General features: G+C 43.6%; 2 protein-coding genes across 6 annotated transcripts; both read left to right on the top strand.

Annotated features, from left to right (window-relative positions):
* Window positions 1–697: 697 nt before the first annotated feature.
* dpysl5a (dihydropyrimidinase like 5a) lies at window positions 698–14522 on the top strand. Of its 2 annotated transcripts, none has more exons than XM_076978652.1 (13): window positions 698–836; window positions 2657–2928; window positions 7337–7495; window positions 7735–7914; window positions 8025–8093; window positions 8438–8482; window positions 10149–10224; window positions 10381–10537; window positions 10639–10780; window positions 11051–11193; window positions 11669–11876; window positions 12363–12528; window positions 12643–14522. In XM_076978652.1, exons 2-13 carry the CDS (start codon window positions 2668–2670, stop codon window positions 12726–12728), a joined length of 1692 nt encoding a protein of 563 aa, XP_076834767.1. In that variant the 5' UTR covers window positions 698–836; window positions 2657–2667; the 3' UTR covers window positions 12729–14522. The 2 variants fall into 2 exon arrangements, with proteins under 2 accessions (XP_076834767.1, XP_076834768.1); XM_076978653.1 differs by having other exon boundaries at window positions 704–836; window positions 2660–2928.
* A 426-nt stretch (window positions 14523–14948) lies between these two features.
* On the top strand, window positions 14949–20570 carry mapre3a (microtubule-associated protein, RP/EB family, member 3a). 4 transcript variants are annotated; one of them, XM_076978314.1, is made up of 7 exons: window positions 14949–15203; window positions 17297–17420; window positions 17716–17861; window positions 18243–18438; window positions 19326–19462; window positions 19854–20006; window positions 20244–20570. In XM_076978314.1, exons 2-7 carry the CDS (start codon window positions 17300–17302, stop codon window positions 20310–20312), a joined length of 822 nt encoding a protein of 273 aa, XP_076834429.1. In that variant the 5' UTR covers window positions 14949–15203; window positions 17297–17299; the 3' UTR covers window positions 20313–20570. The 4 variants fall into 4 exon arrangements, with proteins under 4 accessions (XP_076834429.1, XP_076834428.1, XP_076834431.1 ...); XM_076978313.1 differs by having other exon boundaries at window positions 14952–15214; XM_076978316.1 differs by having other exon boundaries at window positions 14961–15214; window positions 18243–18399.
* The last annotated feature ends 9 nt before the right edge of the window (window positions 20571–20579 follow it).

The raw sequence follows: 20579 nt of genomic DNA, 5'->3' as shown, positions 1-20579 counted from the left end.
TTTGTTTTGTGCCCAGAACGAAGAAAAAAACGCTCCTAATGTACTTGTGCTGGAGAACACTTGAATAAATGTATTGTTTTTTTGTGCAAAAAAAAAGGATTCCTGTTATTTTCTTGGATATGTCAAATTTCAGCATTGAAACCAGCAGTGAAAAAACAGTACTTCTTGTTGATTTGAGTAAATTATTATTGTTAAGAATATCTTACATTAAGGAAACTTAATTTGTGAAAGTCAGGAGCCTTTCAGGAGTAGGGGGTGAGAGCTTCCAAATCCTTCAAGGATGTATTTTAAATCTTCATCACTGCATCCGTTGCACAGAAACATAGCTGCTGTTAGAAGGCCTACTTCAGATCAACAGCGCAGGCTACTACAGGTGTTACTGCAGCCTTGGTGTTCTGGTATTAGAGAAGCTCCACTCGTTTCCCGGCTCTCAGATTTTCTTGTCATCGGTTATCAGTGACCTACATGATTTGTGGTAAATATTTTCCTGCGAGTAAATATGAATTACGTAGTTCATATTCGTTGATTTTGTTGAGCTGGTTACGATAACTAAGTAAGGTCCTATAACCCACCCCCCTTGAAAACGCACAATGGTACGTCCAAAGGGCGGCTGGACACGCCCAATCTGTAATCCTATTGGTCGCCGTTGAGGCCATATTCGCGGGTCTGTTCTGTGATTGGTGCTTTACCGGCTTGTGCCGTATGGATGCTGCGAACGTAAGGTTGACCAAACCGGACTGCCCACAGCATCTGCCCGAGTCTGCCTGCGGGTGTCACCAACCGTTATTGATTGTTAGTGGACGAAATACGGATTTTTAGGATATACAACAACCGAAGTAAGTCTGTTAACATTTATTATATCAAAGACATTTTTGCAGCTATGATGTATTCATCCGAGACCGAAGGACAGATGGCGATCGTGCTGCCCGACATGGTGGATCTGGTGATGTTCTGCCGTTGACACTCGGATCTGATATTTATCGGTGTATTTCTGCGCTTGTGTCCGTCGTCCTCCACCCGAATGTGATGATTCTCGGTTTTGCTGTAAATGTTCGGTCGCAATCCGTTTAATTTTACTTGACAGGGACAGGCCAGTCGGTTCGTTGAAGCGAGAGCTATAAACGTGATGGATAAAAAGCTCGGGCTTTCGGAACCTGATCTCACGAACGAATACCTGATCAAACAGGGACGTTTCTCGCTTGTTATGCCACCGAGAACCGCTGGTCTGTCGAGATGTGGTGTAAGCATCCCGCCTGTCTCCCTTAGTCTAAGGGCTTGGTCGCCCCTTTGTGTGTGGGATGCACCTATCACTCCAGCTACACATCTCTAAATATGTCTCTCCGCTTCTTCCATGTCTCATCTGGCACATTCAGGACTTCTGCCACGTCGAAAGACACATTTTTAACTCCAGTCAGAATTGAGATTCAGGCAGAAATGAACATGTCAGTCATGACACATGGTGAATGAGCGCACTGATCTCAGTCTAAGGCTGCACGATCAGTTTATTACATTACTGGTTTAGTCATATGAAAAAATAGGAATTATTTCTACGGTTGTTATAACCCAGTAGCACTGATCTACCCAAGAAGCCTGCGATTACATGTCTGGCTACCTTATGTTGACGAGAGAGCTTTCTGCATTGCATGGAATATGCTAAATTCAGAAATGGGTCATGGCAAAATCATTCCACTTGGGCCATGAGGAACAAATGTGTGACTGATATGTCTTTGGGACCTTTTGAGAGAAGAGAGATGCAGCATGTGTAGTGTTGGTCTCTTAATATAGGCCCAGTCAGAGGACACACCCATTTTTACCCGATTGCTTGGCAACACCCCCCACCCCCCCACTGCTCTACTACCCCCACAGGGGCTTATAACAGACGGGGGTTCCGTCATGCTGCGTTTTGCCGCACCCACTTGCCATGACTCTGGTATGCTCGCACCAGGGCTTTGACCACCCAAAGAGAGTATACTGCTGAATGGTATCAACAGAAGCGGTTTGTTACTCTCTGTTGGCACACCTGTGTCTCTCTGCATACTCTCCAGAACCCTTACAGCGTCTTCTTCATAAGTGCTGATGTTGCTGTTTGCCCTGTGCAATGACGCAACTCATTTGAAGTGTCTGGGTCACACCGGTTGCAGCATGAAGCATTAGAAGTAGTATTTCTTTGAAAATGAATAAATACTCAATGAAGGGGGGAAGAAAAGTAGTATTTATACAGATGCGCTTCCGGATTACATTTATACACATTTGCTATTGATTTGCTGCAGTACTCTGACTGGCCCTTGCTGGAAATTGGAGACAAATCATTAAGAGCTGAGCTTGGAGGCAGGGCAGTCGAATTTATACCCCCCCCCCCTTCTGATATTCAACACTGTGATTATGCTCTGTGGTCTCAACTTATTTTCTCCAAGAATCTTTTTATTTTTCCAAGTCAAATCTGACTTCAGTGGGATGCGATTTGGGAATCACCTTCCCACCCCATCATTATAGTAGTCCATGGAGCATGTGGGGAAAAACTGAAAGAAAACATTTCTACTCTTTTACAATTCCCCAAGGGCAAATCCTTATAAAATAGCTTTTCATTTGGGACAAATTTTGAGTTGGGAATTTAGTTAAGTAAATGGAACTAAAACGCATTGTCCTTCCGTTCAAGCAGGAAGAATCATGTCTTCAGGCGCGGCAATGGTGCGTATCCTTATCAAGGGCGGCAAAGTGGTGAATGATGACTTCACCCAGGAGGCTGATGTGTACATCGAGAACGGCACCATCCAGCAGGTGGGCAAGGAGTTGATGATCCCGGGCGGTGCCAAGGTGATCGATGCCACGGGGAAGCTAGTGCTCCCCGGGGGGATTGACACCAGCGTGCATCTGCAGGAGGCCTTCATGAACACCACCACTGCTGACGACTTCTACAGCGGGACCAAGGTGGGCCATTCTTTAGGAATTCAGTGATCTCATGTTTAAGATCTGTAATGTTACGTTTAACCTTTTTGTGGCTAGTGTGCACTTAAATGTACTGATTGTCATGCTTAACCCCATTTTACACCTGCTTTCACTCCACTTTACTTGGTTCCTCTGAATTGGCATCTGCACCAGATGTCCTGATGGGTGGTGAGTGTCTGGAATGAATCCTGGGGCCAGAGTAACTGATTTGACATGGCCTCCACACTTGAAGAGTCCCACCATCTGCTTAACCGTTCTCATTTAACACAGCGAGACCTTCTTGTTGAGGTTCACAGTAAGGCTAGAACCCCTGAACCCATCACCCACTGGGAGTGTACGGCACACGTCTCAAACTCAGGGAGGCTTCATTTCATGAAACCCTGACATTCATGTAAGAGCCTGATATTCCAAGAAAAAACACACTTCTGTGAGGTCAGTGTGGCACAAGAGGCACTATTAAAACACTATTAAATGTGAGTGTAGATGCAGTGCTATGCCCGCTAGCTACTTAGGGATCATAGTCTCCTCCAGGTCAGGCATGGAGCTGCAGAAGCACATGGAGATGTAGAGGCATGTGGAGATGTAGAGACACATGGAGATGTAGAGACACATGGAGATGTAGAGACACATGGAGCTGTAGAGGCATATGGAGCTGTTGAGACACGTGGAGATGTTGAGACACGTGGAGATGTTGAGACACGTGGAGATGTTGAGACACGTGGAGATGTTGAGACACGTGGAGATGTAGAGACACATGGAGCTGTAGAGTGTGGATACATGGAGATGTAGAGACACGTGTAGATGTAGAGACACGTGTAGATGTAGAGACACGTGTAGATGTAGAGACACGTGTAGATGTAGAGACACGTGTAGATGTAGAGACACGTGTAGATGTAGAGACACACGGAGCTGTAGAGACACACGGAGCTGTAGAGACACACGGAGCTGTAGAGACACACGGAGCTGTAGAGACACACGGAGCTGTAGAGACACACGGAGCTGTAGAGACACACGGAGCTGTAGAGACACACTGAGCTGTAGAGACACACGGAGATGTAGAGACACACGGAGATGTAGAGACACACGGAGATGTAGAGACACACGGAGATGTAGAGACACACGGAGCTGTAGAGTGTGGATACATGTAGATGTAGAGACACATGTAGATGTAGAGACACACGGAGATGTAGAGACACACTGAGCTGTAGAGTGTGGATACATGTAGATGTAGAGACACATGTAGATGTAGAGACACATGGAGATGTAGAGACACGTGGAGATGTAGAGACACACGGAGCTGTAGAGTGTGGATACATGGAGATGTAGAGACACATGGAGATGTAGAGACACACGGAGCTGTAGAGTGTGGATACACGTAGATGTAGAGACACACGGAGATGTAGAGACACACGGAGATGTAGAGACACATGGAGATGTAGAGTGTAGATACACAGAGCTGTAGAGACACGTGGAGATGTAGAGTAGATACACAGAGCTGTGGAGGCTATTGCAGGCTCAGACTGCTCTGTCTGAGCAAATCTCAAGGGTCACTTAGTGCACACTGAAAGGGCAGAGTGGGGAGGGTGAGACTGTCTCGGTGAACCACAGGGGATGATTCACCATCTCTCTCTCTCTTTCTCTCTCTCTCTCTCTCTCTTTCTCTCTCTCTCTCTCTCTCTCTCTCTCGCACGCACACACACACACACGCGCGCACACACACATACATAAACAGACACCCACATTCTTACACTCTTAGCCTGAGAGCACTATAGTGTTTGGGATGACAAATAAATCAGTTGTTATCCCCCCCCCCCCCCCCCCCCCCCCCCCCCCCTCATCACCCCCCCCCCCCCCCCCCCCCCCCCCCTAAAGTGCTGGTGTGAGTCTAGCCCAGTAGCACAGACACATGCAGATCAGATTCTGTTACCATAGATACTGGGGGTGGGGGGGCTGCTGCAAAGACTGCTGCAAAAGCCTTTCATTTGCGCCATTGTGCTACAAAACAATGGCGCTCAAGTCCCCGCCCCTAACAGTGGACACTGTCCCATTCCCCCAGGCCAGCAGACAGGGGACAGATAAAACAAATGTGTATTCTTCTTTTTTATATTTATATCAGTACAATTCACTGTGTTGCCACTGATTATACTATATGTCTCTGTATAGTATATTATCATGGTTCCAGAGTTACAGGCACACAATAGGCAGTCTTAAAGGCTATTTAAAAATGTTAGATTGTGATAATGAGCATATTATGGAACTCTATTTACATAAAAAAAACATTATAAAGCATTATGATATTTTGATATATATATATATATATATATATCTGGGGTTTCACTCTGGGGTGCATGTGAGATGACGTGTAGACCACAGTGCAGTCACATGTCAAAATACACAAAAATCATGAAGAAATATGAACAAGAATTTAACTAAATGAAACAAAAGGATGATGAGATCATAGGCATTTAAAAATAGCTTCAACCCCTCTTCACTGAAAAGTCTAGACCCAAGGAGCTTCGGCCAGCTGGTGCTGTGATGAGCCTGCCTGAAGGAGAAATGGAATTCTCTGGCAGTTTCTGATTGGTGGGATTCTGTTCTGGAACACTCTAGAACAAAACGAGCGCATGCAGTTCGCTAAACATCACTGGAACTTCGAATGCGAGTTTTGTCATCAGATGTGGCATAAATAGCAGTTAACATAGGAGGTAGTTTGATGTTAAAAAATCAGGATAATGCGGACAAGAACCTAAGCCTCAGTGTAATGTAGGACTGCTCAATATTATGTTCGTGAATTGTTTTCGCAATATTGGACTTTATGAGATGCAAATGGTTTATTGTGCGTGAGGACTTCACACAGTCCTGACCCTGATGACAATTCTGTGGGAGAGGCTCATCACCATGAGCAAACAAATATAAAATAATATTTGAAAATGTTTAAGCAAAACTTTAAGGTTTGGTAGGTTGTAGATTGGTCATTTGTATTTCAGTGTGTGTGTATGTATGTGTGTGTGTGTGTTTGTATGTGTATATATATATATATATATATAATAAAATATACTGGGTTTTTTCCACACACACACACACACACATATATATATATATATATATATATATATATATATATATATATATATATATATATATATATATATATATATATATATATATATATGTATGTATGTATGTATATATGTATGTATATGTGAATATTTTTAAGTGGGCCATATGGTTGGGCCTTTCAGTGGGACAGTGATCTAGGAAAAACCTCTAAACCATGCTTGGCAAATGTAAACCGTGATTTTGGTTTGTGGTTATAGTGTAGGGAGTGATTATGATTCTGTGAAAGTGGGAGGACTCTGAGATCTACGTGATTGGGCTGGAGTTCTGGATGAGCTGGAGTTCTGGATGAGCTAGAGTTCTGGTTGAGCTGGAGTTCTGGTTGAGCTGGAGTTCTGGTTGAGCTGGAGTTCTGGATGAGCTGGAGTTCTGGTTGAGCTGGAGTTCTGGTTGGATATGCTATGCATGTCCCAGCACCCTTTCTTGGCCTCAGAACTGCTGGCAGAGCTCTATAGGAGAGACCTACAATAAGGGTGAGGGTCTCTGATAGAGAGTCTGTATGGAGGAATGGTTTTATTCCTTTATGTCTGTGCTGTTAGCAAAGAGAGGCCTCATTAACATTCTGATTGCAGAGGTGCCTGTAATTGTCATGTGTTTATGAGAATTTTCGTTCAACCATTTTACCTCAGTGAAAAGTTAATTCCATTCGTATTATTGTGTAAGATGAAGCGAATAACAGCAAAGCCATTTGTAAAGTAAAGTATTTCTTGTCCAATAATCTTGAAATGAGTAGATCAGAAAGGTGTTTAACTTTTGATATTTATTGCACATCAACAGTCCAGTGCAGGATAAAATCCTTTAAAATCCCAAATCTTTGTAAAAAAAAAAAAAAAAAGCAAAAGTAAACAGTTACACTATATAAAGTGCATTTACATCTATCAAATTTAATTAAATTATCTTAACCTGAGCCAACTGGTTTGTTCACAACAGAAGTAAACTTAACAATAGAACCTCTATTCTTAATTAAATAAATCAAATACCCAGTCTGGTAGACAATTAGGAACTTAATTATAATTATAAAGTATTGTTGACTGAGCCTTTGTAATTAGACTTTCTTATTAAGCAGTGAAGGTGACTATTGTAATTTGGAAATGTAAAAAGATGGTAATTTACTGTAGTAGTTTAAGTTAAAAAGTTAATGTTTAAAATCAATGATCAGTAACTTGATAATAAACTTCCAATGTAAAAATCTCACTTCCTGTGATCTCATCCGTCCTGTGAAACAGAGTCGACCATGAAGACATTCATTTGGCATTTCTACTTTTCTTGTCAGGCTGCCCTGGCTGGAGGCACTACCATGGTGATGGGTCTGGTGCTGCCCGAGAAGAACGAATCCCTGCTGGATGCCTATGAGAAATGCCGCTCGCACGCCGATGCTAAGGCCTGCTGCGATTACGCCCTCCACGTCGCCGTCACCTGGTGGGGTCCCAAGGTACACACGGCCCCTCACACACCGGTGACCTGCGGTAACACGGACAAAGCGTTTGAGATGACTGTGTCATGTTGCTGTGTTGTTTACGAGAGTTCGATGTTTTAAGATGTTTTAACTTGCGTAACGCGTGCATTCTACACATATGTTTTCACGATTCGGGGACCGCAACATGGAGATTACGCCGGCAGCGTTGGTCGAGGCGAACTGGTGAACCGCAGCCCTGTGTGCTTTGTTGGCAGGTTCGGGCTCAGATGGAGACGCTGGTGAGGGAGAAAGGAGTGAACTCCTTCCAGATGTTCATGGCCTACAAGGACGTGTACATGCTGAGGGACAGCGAGCTCTTCCAGGCCTTGCAGAACTGCAAGGACATTGGAGCGATAGCCCGCGTGCATGCGGAGAACGGAGAACTCGTCGCAGAGGTCAGGACTCCGCCTCCCGCGTTCACTGGAGTATTCCCTGCCGTTAGAACCTGCATTGCGCAGACCAGGTAACTTCAGGTGTAAATTGAGCTCTTGCTTTCACCCCCAAGGGTGCCAAGGAGGCGTTGGATCTGGGCATCAGCGGGCCGGAGGGCATCGAGATCAGCAGACCTGAGGAGGTACAGCACGGCTAGAGACTCCAGATATTGTGTTGCCCTGGATTATTGATGGCCTGTTGCACATTAGGTTTACCACACATTAGGTTACCACACATTAGGTTACCACACATTAGGTTACCACACATTAGTTTACCACACATTAGGTTACCACACATTAGGTTACCACACATTAGGTTTACCACACATTAGGTTACCACACATTAGGTTTACCACACGTTAGGTTACTACACATTAGGTTACCACACATTAGGTTTACCACACATTAGGTTACCACACATTAGGTTTACCATTTATTTATTTATTTATCTTGGGTAAACTGATTGTGGGTAATTTTCCATTCACAGCTGGAGGCCGAGGCAGTCCACCGGGCCATCACCATCGCCAACAGGGTGAGTACGGCCTAACACACCTCTGATGTAACATTTACTAGTGCTGTGTGTGTACACATAATTTATGTGGAGGAAAACACCTGCGCAAATAGTTATTTAGTGCAACGTAACACCTAAAGATTTTAGCGCCTTGGTAAATAAGCCTTTGCCCATTTTCTTTTTGAGTTTTGAATGACTTTACTGCCATTGAAAGCAATTCCTTTCCACAATAGAGTTGGGAGAAGAAGAGTTTATACCCTTGTCACATTCTGCAGGAGGTTATTTTAGATGCTCCACTTTATTTTTGTAAAAAAAAGCACCTCCATGTGTAGTGTAATCAATGAACTTTAAGTTGCCATATTGTCAATTGTGACAATTGTCAATCGAAATTAGTCCTCTGCCTTTACCCATCTGTGCATTGAGAACACACACACACTAGTGATCACTAGGGGGCTGTGGTGCACATGTGCCCAGAGCGGTGGGTAGCCCCATCCCGGCTAGCAGTCGGGCCTTGCTCAAGGGCACTTCAGTCATGGCCTCGGTCCTGGGAATTGAACCCACGACCCTCTGGTTCCCTAACCATCAGACCATGACTTGCTTACTTAACCTGTAACGTAACTACAAAACATGGTCCTTATATGAAATTCAGGATAAAAAATCAGATAACTCTTAACTTTACAGAAAGTATCTTTGATGTAGTTGTGAAAACATCTAGTGTTAGATCTTTTCCCTGTGAGGCATCTGCTAACTATCTAACTGCCTTTTTTTGGGGGGGGGGATTTGGGAAAATCTTGTGCATTTTAAATGTACTTTTTTGGTTACGTACTATTTTATGACATGCTATATATAAAAATTCATACTATTACTGAAGGTAATGAAAATAGTTTGAGGTTTTTGTTCATGTTTTTTTAATAAACAACCACTAATGATTAGACAGTCAGTTGCTGATTTGCATTGGGAACGTTGAATGTTCTGGGGTGATCGACATGGCTGGTAGCTCCAGGTCCTCTCAAGGCGTGTTGTGGGTGACGAATTTTCAGGATTTTTACACATGGTGTCACTTGGACGTGCACTTTTTATGTGATGAAGAGGTTGGGATGTTGCAGGGCAGACCGGAAGGTCGGAGGCTGTGTGTTCTGACTGGAGGTAGAGGTTGAACTTATGCTCTTGGTGTGGTGGTGTCCTTGATGTTTACATGGTAGAAACACACACTTGTGACACCTTAAACAATGTGTATTTGTTTATTATATACGTGTATTATGTGTATGATATTTGTTAAGGAGCAAAATAAAAGAGCAGTAGTAGCGTACGTGAAAATGTTCTGGGCGTGAGTCCACAGCTTTAAGTGTTTCCAAAAATAAATTTGTTAAGAAAGAACAAGGGGAAAAATGTACACCCTGCAGAAGGTATTAGCTGCTACATGTCCACGTTTGAACAATCTAGTTAGGACGTGTCAGTGTAATAAAGAGATTGTAATTTAAGGAGTGCCTTGATTCAAGGAGGTTTTTAAAATAAAGCATTTTTACATCCACTCTTTCAAATAAATTTACAAATCTCTAATTATTATAAGACGAAACTGCTGCTTGTTACAGCGCAGTTTTAATTTCACAGTGTGACACCTCTGTTCTTTTCCTGAAAGAAATACCAAGATAATAACGGGTGTGTTATAATTTCCTAACCCCCTCAGGCCCACTGTCCTATATACCTGGTGAACGTGTCCAGCATGTCTGCAGGAGACGTCTTGGCCTCAGCTAAGATGCAGGGTAAGGCTGTGACTTTGTCCCCTTCTGTCCTCCACAATACTCATTCTCAAGGTGCTGCCACCTGTTGGTTGCTGTGATGAGTGCGGGCTGAGGTGCAGTGCGACACTTGTGTGTTGGCTGCACTAAGGAACAGATGCGTTGTTGGCATGCGTGCAGGTAAAGTGGTGCATGGGGAGACGACCACCGCCCACGCCGTTATAAACGGGCTCCAGTACTACCACCAGGACTGGGCCCACGCGGCCGCCTACGTCACCGTGCCCCCGCTGAGGCTCGACCCCAACACCCCTAACTTCCTTCTCAGCCTGCTAGGGAGGTAGGTCTCATGTTAGCAGGCGTTCAGCACATATTAATTGACTTTTGGCTGGTGGGGGGGGGGGAGGAGTTCTTCATGTTTAAGCCTCTCTGGTGCTGCAGTGACACCTTGAACGTGGTGACGTCTGACCACCGCCCCTTCACCACCAAACAGAAGGCCATGGGCAAGGATGACTTCACCAAGATCCCTCACGGCGTGTCCGGCGTGCAGGACCGCATGAGCGTCATCTGGGAGAAAGGAGTGGTGAGTCATGCTTCTCGTCTCGCCTCCCCGCCGCTAACACCTCCTTGATGCTTTGCATCATTTGCGAATCATTTTATAAGGTTTCCAGAGAAACAGCGAAACGTTTCAGAGGTCCTTCATCACGTTGGCTCTCCTCGCATTGCAGATGAAGGATCTCGAAACCGTTTTCCACCTAAACGTTGTACAGAAACGTCAGTTGGTCTTCGTCCGTTGCCGTAACTTAGTCGCCAGATCGGAGCCCCTTGTGAGCTGCGTCTTTCTCCTCTCCAGGTCGGAGGAAAGATGGATGAAAACCGCTTTGTTGCTGTCACAAGCTCCAATGCTGCAAAAATCTACAATCTGTATCCCAGGAAGGGCAGGATCATCCCCGGAGCCGACGCCGACGTCGTGGTCTGGGATCCTGACGCAACCAGGTGCAAACACTGAGAGGGGCGGAGCCCAGTAGAGCTGACGTGTTTTCAAACAAGCCCAATAGAGGTGCCAGTCATTCCTAACAAACGCTGTTGCTGTTCACGGTCGCCTGCCGCTAGGAATCTAGAACTGCACCCTGATGTACTGATGTGAAGGTGGTGATTTAACTGCCCTCATGTTGGAATTATTAACATGTATTAATATCTAATACATGATAATATTCAGTAAAATATGCACTTGTTCTTCATAGCAGTCTGACAGAGGTCTAGGTCTCCTTAGTGTATATTGTTGAAATTGAAAACAATTCCAAATTGTCCCAGAATCACTGAATGAAATGAACCTGATTGGTGGAGTAAATTTTTCATTTCCTGATTGAGGATCATGTTGAGTCACTGTAAGGTGAGAGGTTGTGCCTCCTCAACTTCACCACGGCCAGTGTGTCTGCTGAGATGCTGAACGTAGGTTGGCTTTGTGCAGGACCATCTCGGTGAGCACGCAGTGGCAGGGAGGAGACGTGAACCTGTACGAGGGGATGCGCTGTCACGGCGTGCCCCTGGTCACCATCAGCCGGGGCCGTGTGGTCTACGAAAATGACATCTTCACCTGCGCTGAGGGTTCTGGGAAGTTCTACCCCCTCCGGACCTTCCCGGACTACCTCTACAAGAAGATGGTGCAGAGGGAGAAGGTATTGCAAAACCCCAGAATAGCTCCTATAAGCCGGTGGTTTGAAGATCTGTGACAGCTGTGTATAAGCTGTAAGTCTCAGATCCTCCTCTGCTGTAGACAGTAGACAGCAGAGCTCTGAACTTTTCAAAACCAGTAATTTATTTTTAAAGATGGGGATAAATACAGAATCTTCTCTGGAAAAGCTGATCCTGCTTGAGTATCACTTTAAATATGTCCATAGTTTATCAAGACAAAACAAGCAAAACAAGCCCATGTTTGCCAAGCAAACTCATTCTCTTCACAATAGTCAGTAAAATATGCACTGGTCCTTCAATAGCAGACACCCTGCGCAGCTATTTTGCGCCCTCTTGTGGACACTTCTCAACACTTCAGTATTTTCATTTTCATGGGGCCACTTGTTGCAGTGTTGTGGTTCTTCAGAGTGATCAAACGCAGCAGGGTTAACAGGGTGCTTGTGTGCGCTCCCCTCCCCGCCCTCCCTTAGTGCCAGGCCCTGAAGGGAGTGGACCGAGCCCCCTACACGGGAGACGTGGCCGCGGTGCAGAACTCGGGGAAGGAGACGGCTCCCACGCACGCGGACCTGAACCCGCGACCCTGCACACGCCACGGTGGCGTGAGAGACCTGCACGAGTCCAGCTTCAGTTTATCTGGTACCACAGCCTGCTCGCCACACCCAGACGCTGCCTCACAATCACACATGCTGTCAACTGCAATTTGTTACCACGTTGCCACGCCGCTTAAAACGACTTATGTGTTTTTGTCAGGTGTCCAGATTGACGATAACGTCCCCAAGAGAGCTTCGCAAAGGATTCTGGCACCCCCCGGTGGAAGATCCAGTGGAATATGGTAAAGTCAGCTGCTGCTATTTTTGGGTCCACTGAATATCTAAACCTGAAACACCTAATATTATTTGATGACATCACATCCAACCAGAATGGGTTAATACTGGTCACGTTCCATTAGCATAAATTCACAGCCAAATGTTGTTCATGATTTGAGGAGTTCAAGCACTATATATTCTGAGGAAAAACGGGAAAACAAGGTATCCGTGTGTTTGTAGAACATGTGTGGAATATTTGTGAGAGATGTGATTATTGGATCATTACATCAGCATTTTTTTATTTGGCTTCTATGATCTGAGTATCATATAATTTGTTTAGGTATGGTAATAGTGCAAATAACTTCTACCCCCAGTCCTGATAACTTTATCAGTATACTGAAAACAGTGCACTGTGATATGAAATTATTAATAATTAATAACTAAAACTATTAATTGGACATTATTAGATAATTGAAAAAAATTATATGACCGTGGCTAGAGGATGTGTAACAATGTATAGTTATTTAACCACATTTTAAAATTGTTTGAGCACATTATTATGTGTTTACCTCAGTGTTTTATCTCTGGAATTGCACTTATGTACAGTACTAACCTGCCACTCCATTTGTTAAACTGTACTCCTGTTGTGGTTCTCGATTAACTTTTTCAGAAATTATACTTCTAAAGGTCAATGTTAAGATGCAGCCTCAGTACTGTTTTTGTATTTTATTTTTTAATGTTTTTATTGTTATTCACCTCAATTGGTGACTTGTGGAATATTCAAATGCAGTCTAAAGCATTTGATCAAATCCAACCAATGCCACGGCAACAGTTTAACCTGAATCCAAATGTCTCTGTTTTCGCGTTGTTTTAGTTTGTGATTCAGCATGTTCTTTACACACCACATGGTGGCTGGCAATGAAGGTGTATCTCTGTGTGGTAAACCTGTATTGTGTCGCTGTTTGGAAGTGTTATCGATAACTAATCATTCTTGTTTCTGCTAAAAGTGTTTATGGTCAAGTAGCACAGCCCTGCACATCCCAGAAATGTGAATGAACACGATTGGCATGTTGACAGTGTCGCGTATAAAGACTTACCTGCTTATTTACATTTCACTGCATTTTGAGAGTGTAAGTTAATGCCTGACCAAGCTCACAGCTTCGCTGATGATGCCAACATTCGCTCTCAGCTTATCCCTGACACCACAGCTTTCTCTTAAACTGACGTCTCATGAGCATGTCAAATGATAGTTTATTTTAGGACTCAAAGATAGTAGAATGGATCAGATAGAATGTCATCAGACATCCAGCTCTCTCTCCTGAGACTTGTCTTGTTCTTATTCTAGTTTGCAGGTCTTTGTAATATCTGATTCACACTTGTAGTCTGTTCTAAAACAGTCAGAACATTTACAGAGCTGTTTGTCTGTAAAACAAATTAACAAATCACCACAAAAAAATGGCCAAACACCTCCCATACACATATATGGAAATGGTAGATTTAAACAGACATTCACTGCTGACCTATGCTTCTTCCCCATCCACGCTTCTGTAGTGTATCGCAAAGCATTGGGAGATCGTGCTGTAGAGTGTGTGTGTCACAGTAATGGCTTAGCAGAAAAAAAATGTCACAGTGAAACAGTCCAGCCACAACAACTGGACGTTAGATTTTCTATTGGTGCTGAATATTCCAGTATGTGTGGACGCTATTGTTTCATTTTGAATTTCAGAATGTTTTTCAATCTTCTTTTATTAATAGAAACCACATATGTATGCCCTGTAATTTTATGCTCCTCTCATAAGTACGAATAAACCCTGTCCAACCTTGCATTTGTTATTTCTCATGAAAACTTTTTCACTTTTATCCAATACACACTTTCACATCTATAATAATGCAGTTGTAACACCCTAGTAACTGTGCTTACAAAACCTTTTTGCTAGGTATTTAAAAGTTATGATTACACTGGTAAGCCTCTTTTAACTGACTTTATTCTTTGTCTAGCCAGGTTAGACATCCAGTGCGAACCCTGCTCTCCAGTGGAGTCGTGGCAGGTGCAGCTATTTCAGCAGCGCTAATAAACACAATAAATACACGCAAAACGACCCTACTGAAAACGCAGGGGGTCTGAAAAGTACCAAATAACAGGTCTGCCTAAGACAAATGTAAAGGCTCCGTCACTGTAATGGCAGGTACTCGGTAATGGCAGATAACTGCGCAGGCCACACGGGAGTGACTAGGCACTTCTACAACCGTGTTATAACATACACATGAAGTGAAACACAACTCGGGCTAACTGTCCCTCGAAGCGTGAGGATTATTTCTGAGACAACAAGCCCAACCTAAGAAGCGTCTCGCCGGAGTTTTCTCGAAGCTGGGGCGGGGCGGGCCAGCGTAGTAGTTCTGGGGGCGGCCCGACACAAACCTGCACCAGTATCCGGTACCCTCCGGTAGGACAGACGGGGACGGTGACAGGAGGCGTTACGTAGCCTGGACCTTGACAGAAATCCTGTGAGAGTACAGTAAGTTTTGAGGAATAAATATATATATCGTATATCGCTTTGTGAACGTAATGGCTGTTAACATTTGCGAACGGGGCCTTTGTGGCTGTGGAGGTGTTTTCGCCGCGTCCGCAGCCCGGTTCTGGTGGCTCCGGTGACGGCGCCGTCGCCTGGGCCTCCTCCATAATAACGGTCCTTTTATTACTGGACCAGCACGACGTGTAGACCACCGCAACCGCCTTATAACCGTGAGGTGGGACTCAGAAAGAGCTCGTAGTCCATGACGGAGATGGTCACTAGTCCGCAGGCCGGTGGCGTTAACGGAACCTCACGGTTTTGCCCGTTAATACCGTTTGATGTTCGCCGTTTGTTGAAGGGGTTTTCCCCCCGTTATTCAGTTTCGCAATTACTGGCGATGTTGCTGCTAAATAAAAACGCCTCGTGTTTCTGTAGCACGTTATTGCAGTTATGTAATATTTCTCCCGTTATCGAAAACATGCGCACAATAATAAGCCTGTGCTGTAAGCAGAAACAGGCCAACCGGCGTTACGAGGACGTTTTTACCCCGGTGTTGGTGCCGTAGATGTGGGTTTTCAGGTGTGAATGTTGTGTCTAAGGTAGGATACTGTTTATTGTTCTGCAAAAGAGTGTGCTTTAGACTTGCTAAAATAGTGTAATGATTGTGGCAGAGAATATGCATAAGGTTTGGTGCACCAGGTCAATAGACACGTGAGTTAGTGGATTCCCATATTGTGCTACAAGTATCAGTTTTTGGGACTGCAGAAAACGAATAAAGTAAAAATTCTAGGCTAATGCTCATCACAGAGACACTGTATGACAAGAAGGTCGGCTTAGGTTTGAAGTGCTTGTATTTTAAGGGGATAGGCATTACTTTCCCCGAGTTTGATTCGCATGAGTAATGCAGAAACGTATAGAATGTATGAGAGGTTTTCATTTTAATAGGATTAGTGGGATTATTTTGGGGAAGTTGTTCCAGAGCCACATAACTTAATTATAAATAATTTCAAATGCATAAACATAGATGCCTGTACTGTACAGATGACACGTTTGCTTGGTGACTTATTGAGGCGAAGAGGAAACCAATCTGGATGTATTCATTTGCAGCCTTGCTGTAACGTATAGAGGGGCGGGTGTGACGCAAATGCAAGAGTAACTAATTTATTGAAGGATAAACACCACGTAAGAACCACAGGACGAAAAGACACTAAACAAAAAGAAACAAACGAATCCTAACAGACAAAGCACTCGGGGAAAACACTAAATGCAAACTAATATTATGCAATTAAGTAACGGAATAGAACACAGCACACACACGTAACAAGAGAGCTAATATAAACACTAAGGAGAGGACGTGACTAAGACGGGTGAGCCAAACAACTCGGAAACGTTAACACATGAGAACATAACACCTAACAAAATATAACAATAGAATCAATGAAAAGGGGCAACAGATACCAGAAACGCCAAAACATGGGCGATCCACTAAACAGATTATGAGAGAACGAAAATGAACAAATACCAACAACGGGGAACCTGCACAAGGAAAACTCGAGCGTAAAACACTGGGAACAAACCAACACACGGAGACTAGGAGAGAAACCAAGGGAGAACACGAGTCGTAAAGGAACAGGTAATACAAGGCAAAACAGAGGAGAAGCGAGGGGTTACCGTACAGGGACACAGGAGAAACGAAGAGGAACAACGACTGCAGGGCAAGGAGCGAGACATGAGGAGCATGACAGACAATGACCGACACCAGGGTAAAACACGAGGGGGTTTTTATACACGGAAACACGACGGTGGAACAAGACTCAGGTGTACGAGACTGACGACGGGGGCGTGACAGACAGAGGGAGGAACGAATGGGAGCGGGGAGCTAGGCGGGACCAGGGAGGAGGGAGGGGCTGGACGTGACACTTGCTCAGTTAAAAGTTTAATACACTAACAAACCGATGTTACCGAGTAACATGAGCTAATGGAAACACTAGGTTCTGTAGTGAATTGTTTTTTCATCTTTTCCATCAATTTGCTTAAACATGTTTTTGTTTTACTTCTTGTCTTTATATCCTTGACTCTGTGTAGGGAATGGCAGTGAATGTATTCTCCACATCTGTAACCAATGAGAACCTGAGTCGACATGAAATATTGGCATGGGTCAACGACTGTCTACAGCTCTGCTACACCAAAATAGAACAGTTAGGTTCAGGTGGGTCACACTGCACTGATCTCTAAGAATCATGAGTTTATTGAATCCAAATTTAGTTTCCTGGTGTTTATTCCACGAGTCCTGAAAAACAAGACAACAAAAGATGGAAAAAAAAGATGGATGTCAATGATTATATTTGATGGTGTTCATGATTGTAAGATGAAAGGATTTTTTGAGAGTCTAATTTACCTTAAGGATGAATAACCTCATATAAAATCTGTCACAATAAAGACAACTTTGAATATTCTTTGCATTGCATTCACATTAAGCTACATTCTTGTCTTTGGTTTTATAGGTGCAGCATATTGTCAGTTTATGGATATGTTATTTCCAGGATGTATTTTTCTAAAGAAGGTGAAATTCCAAGCTAAGCTGGAACATGAGTATATTCATAACTTCAAAGTTCTTCAGGCAGCCTTCAAGAGGATGAGCGTTGATAAAGTTTGTCCGATACTTTTCTCTGTGCATGTATTTTTTGTACCATGTCATCTGTCAGTCCTTTTGCCTTTGGTATTCATAATATAGCCTAGCTACTTCTGAAAATATGTTAAATTTAACAAGTAAGTTCAGAACTATGGCTTAATCACTAATCAGAAGATGTGCATGATGGCATTATCTTTAAAGTATGTCAATAATTGTGCCAGTATATTTGATTATATGACTAATACATGCACTTAGTGTGCATTGTTTGGCGGTTTATTGAAAACCTGAGAATTTCACATTGCCTTTGATAATTATGTGTCTTTATACCTTTATACTTATACACAGTTTATACTGATCTGTCCATTTTTAATAACTTTGTTTCTGATATTTGTCATTCAGATAATCCCAGTGGAAAGGCTTGTAAAGGGGAAGTTCCAGGACAACTTTGAATTCGTCCAGTGGTTTAAGAAATTCTTCGATGCGAACTATGATGGCAAAGAGTACGATCCTCTTCAAGCTAGACAGGGCCAAGATATTGCTCCTCCGCCCAACCCAGGTGAACACTTTTCCCACAAACCCAAGAGAACTGTTCCAGGTAACCCTAATGATTCTACAGCACCTCTGCTGCATCCATTGCTGAGCTTCTACTGGGTCGATTGCTCTGCAGGCAGCTGGTTTGTGCACGGGTCTCAGAATGACTGCTCCATGCTCAAGCTTCCATAATAGCGTCCAATGGTTTTCATGTGGAATCGCATCTTGTGGTGAAATATTCAGCTCAGTGTCAATCAGAAACCCCTCAACACAAAGATTTGACTGTTGCTCATGCTGAACACGGAGTACATTTGTGACTCAAGCACATTTAGGCACATTTGGTGGAATATACCACAAGGGATGCTCTCATGAATCAGTCCCATCATCCCACACTTATAACATAGACCTCAAAATTCTTAAAACAGCAACATTTCTGATATCAGCAAACTGTCAGTCAGAAGTCACATAACTCACAATTGCAAATAAGTCAAATATTTTTGTGTTATTCATGTGAAAAAATAGCTTGCAAGTCAAATTGGCCTCTGGTTGACTCTCTTTGTGATGTCATTGGGCTGGATGGGGAATGTGTCCACAATTCAGCCTCTGATAACATCTCTTCATAGTGGCGTGACTTTGGTTAGACATGCCTGTAAAGATTATTACTAGGTCTTTTTAAGCAGTGTTTGCTTTTGGGCTCACTAGGGCATAACCAAAGTTACGGCAATAACAGAGTGCTCACGCAGCAGCTATAGACTAAAACACTGATCCTACTCAAACTATAGACCCTGGATTTAGCCTAGCAGATCATTATTAGTTGCTGCTTTTACATATTTAAAGTATATAAATACATATGCGTGTTTCCCAACGACGCTTACTGCATGACATATTTCTTTCTGATACTGGATGCTAAATATGTACTATGGCTGGACATTGAAGTTGTTCCAATTTTAGGACCACAGAGAACATCACCAACAGTACCAAAAAACATGCCCACACCACAGAGAGTGACGAACACCACCATTAGGAAGAACCCCACTCTGGCGCGAAATGGGGGTGGAGACGCTGAAGTCATGGAGCTAAATCAACAGGTAGAGTCCCTGGGAGGGTAAGGACGTCTTACTCTACCTTGCAGTGTTTCACATATGTGGTGTGTATCTATATTTTTTCATTAAATACATTTTTAGGTTCCACAGTATGTATTTGTGTAATATTGCTAATCTGTTTTTTTTCTTCTGGCTGTAGCCCTCAATTTTGTCTGTAACTTGTGTCATGTTCTTTTGGTTCATTTATACACTGTCTGTACAGATGAGGGAAATAATCTTTCTGATGTTCTCATCATAGATGCAGAACTTTTAAGTGAAAAAAGGGTATTAGAATACACTGACCCACTTTTGCTGACCTGAATTCCTCAGAATAGATCTACCTCTGTCCTCACAAGTGGTAACGTTCATTGTTCTCACCTGGTTCTTCCCTGTCAAGTTAATGGAACTGAAATTGACGGTAGACGGTTTGGAGAAAGAAAGAGACTTCTACTTCAGCAAACTCCGAGACATTGAACTGATCTGCCAGGAACATGAGAATGAGAACAACCCCGTCCTTACCAGGATAGTGGACATCCTCTACGCCACAGAGGTAGGCTTGGCCATTCCTTACTCCAGCAAAAAAGAGAATGCGTGATTTGTTTAATAATGGTTGAATAAGCTTGGCTTAACTCAGCCAACATTCCCAACATACATATGTGCACGACGGGTCTTCAGCGATAGAGAATCAAAGTGAAATGTTTTATTATTTTTTTTGTTTTTTAAAGAAAGCAGATCCCGAGACTTTATGATCACTGTAATGAATGGCCTTTGGCTTCTCATCACGCAGGAAGGGTTTGCTCCACCAGAAGATGAGGAGATCGACGAGCAGCCCCACTTGGACCAGGACGAGTACTGAGTGCACCTTTCCCAGCTCTCCTCTTTCCCCACACGATCCTGCTCTCCTGTCTCTCTCCCCTTCCTCTCCTCCACTCCACATTGAACTCCTCCCCTCATTGCACGCTGTTGGTATCTCCTCCATCACCTTTGTATCTATGGATGCGCCATATGTACTATGTATCTGTTTGTCTCCTCCTATTAATAGTTCACAGTACATCTCAGAGGCTCATTACATCCACCCGACCCCAACCCCACCCACACCCCCACCCCCAGAAAATAGCAGCAA

The sequence above is a fragment of the Brachyhypopomus gauderio genome, chromosome 17, assembly GCF_052324685.1.
Source record: "Brachyhypopomus gauderio isolate BG-103 chromosome 17, BGAUD_0.2, whole genome shotgun sequence".
NCBI lineage: Eukaryota > Metazoa > Chordata > Actinopteri > Gymnotiformes > Hypopomidae > Brachyhypopomus > Brachyhypopomus gauderio.
Note: the sequence above shows the minus strand (reverse complement) of the source record. Positions and strands in the feature narration are given on the sequence as shown.

Coding starts and splice junctions, on each gene's coding strand:
- dpysl5a (XM_076978652.1), top strand. CDS start 2,668: ATGTCTTCAGGCGCGGCAATGGTGCGTATCCTTATCAAGGGCGGCAAA. Junction 7,496..7,734: donor TCACCTGGTGGGGTCCCAAG/GTACACACGGCC, acceptor CTTTGTTGGCAG/GTTCGGGCTCAGATGGAGAC. Junction 12,529..12,642: donor GTCCAGCTTCAGTTTATCTG/GTACCACAGCCT, acceptor TGTTTTTGTCAG/GTGTCCAGATTGACGATAAC.
- mapre3a (XM_076978314.1), top strand. CDS start 17,300: ATGGCAGTGAATGTATTCTCCACATCTGTAACCAATGAGAACCTGAGT. Junction 17,421..17,715: donor AATAGAACAGTTAGGTTCAG/GTGGGTCACACT, acceptor TTGGTTTTATAG/GTGCAGCATATTGTCAGTTT. Junction 20,007..20,243: donor ACATCCTCTACGCCACAGAG/GTAGGCTTGGCC, acceptor CTCATCACGCAG/GAAGGGTTTGCTCCACCAGA.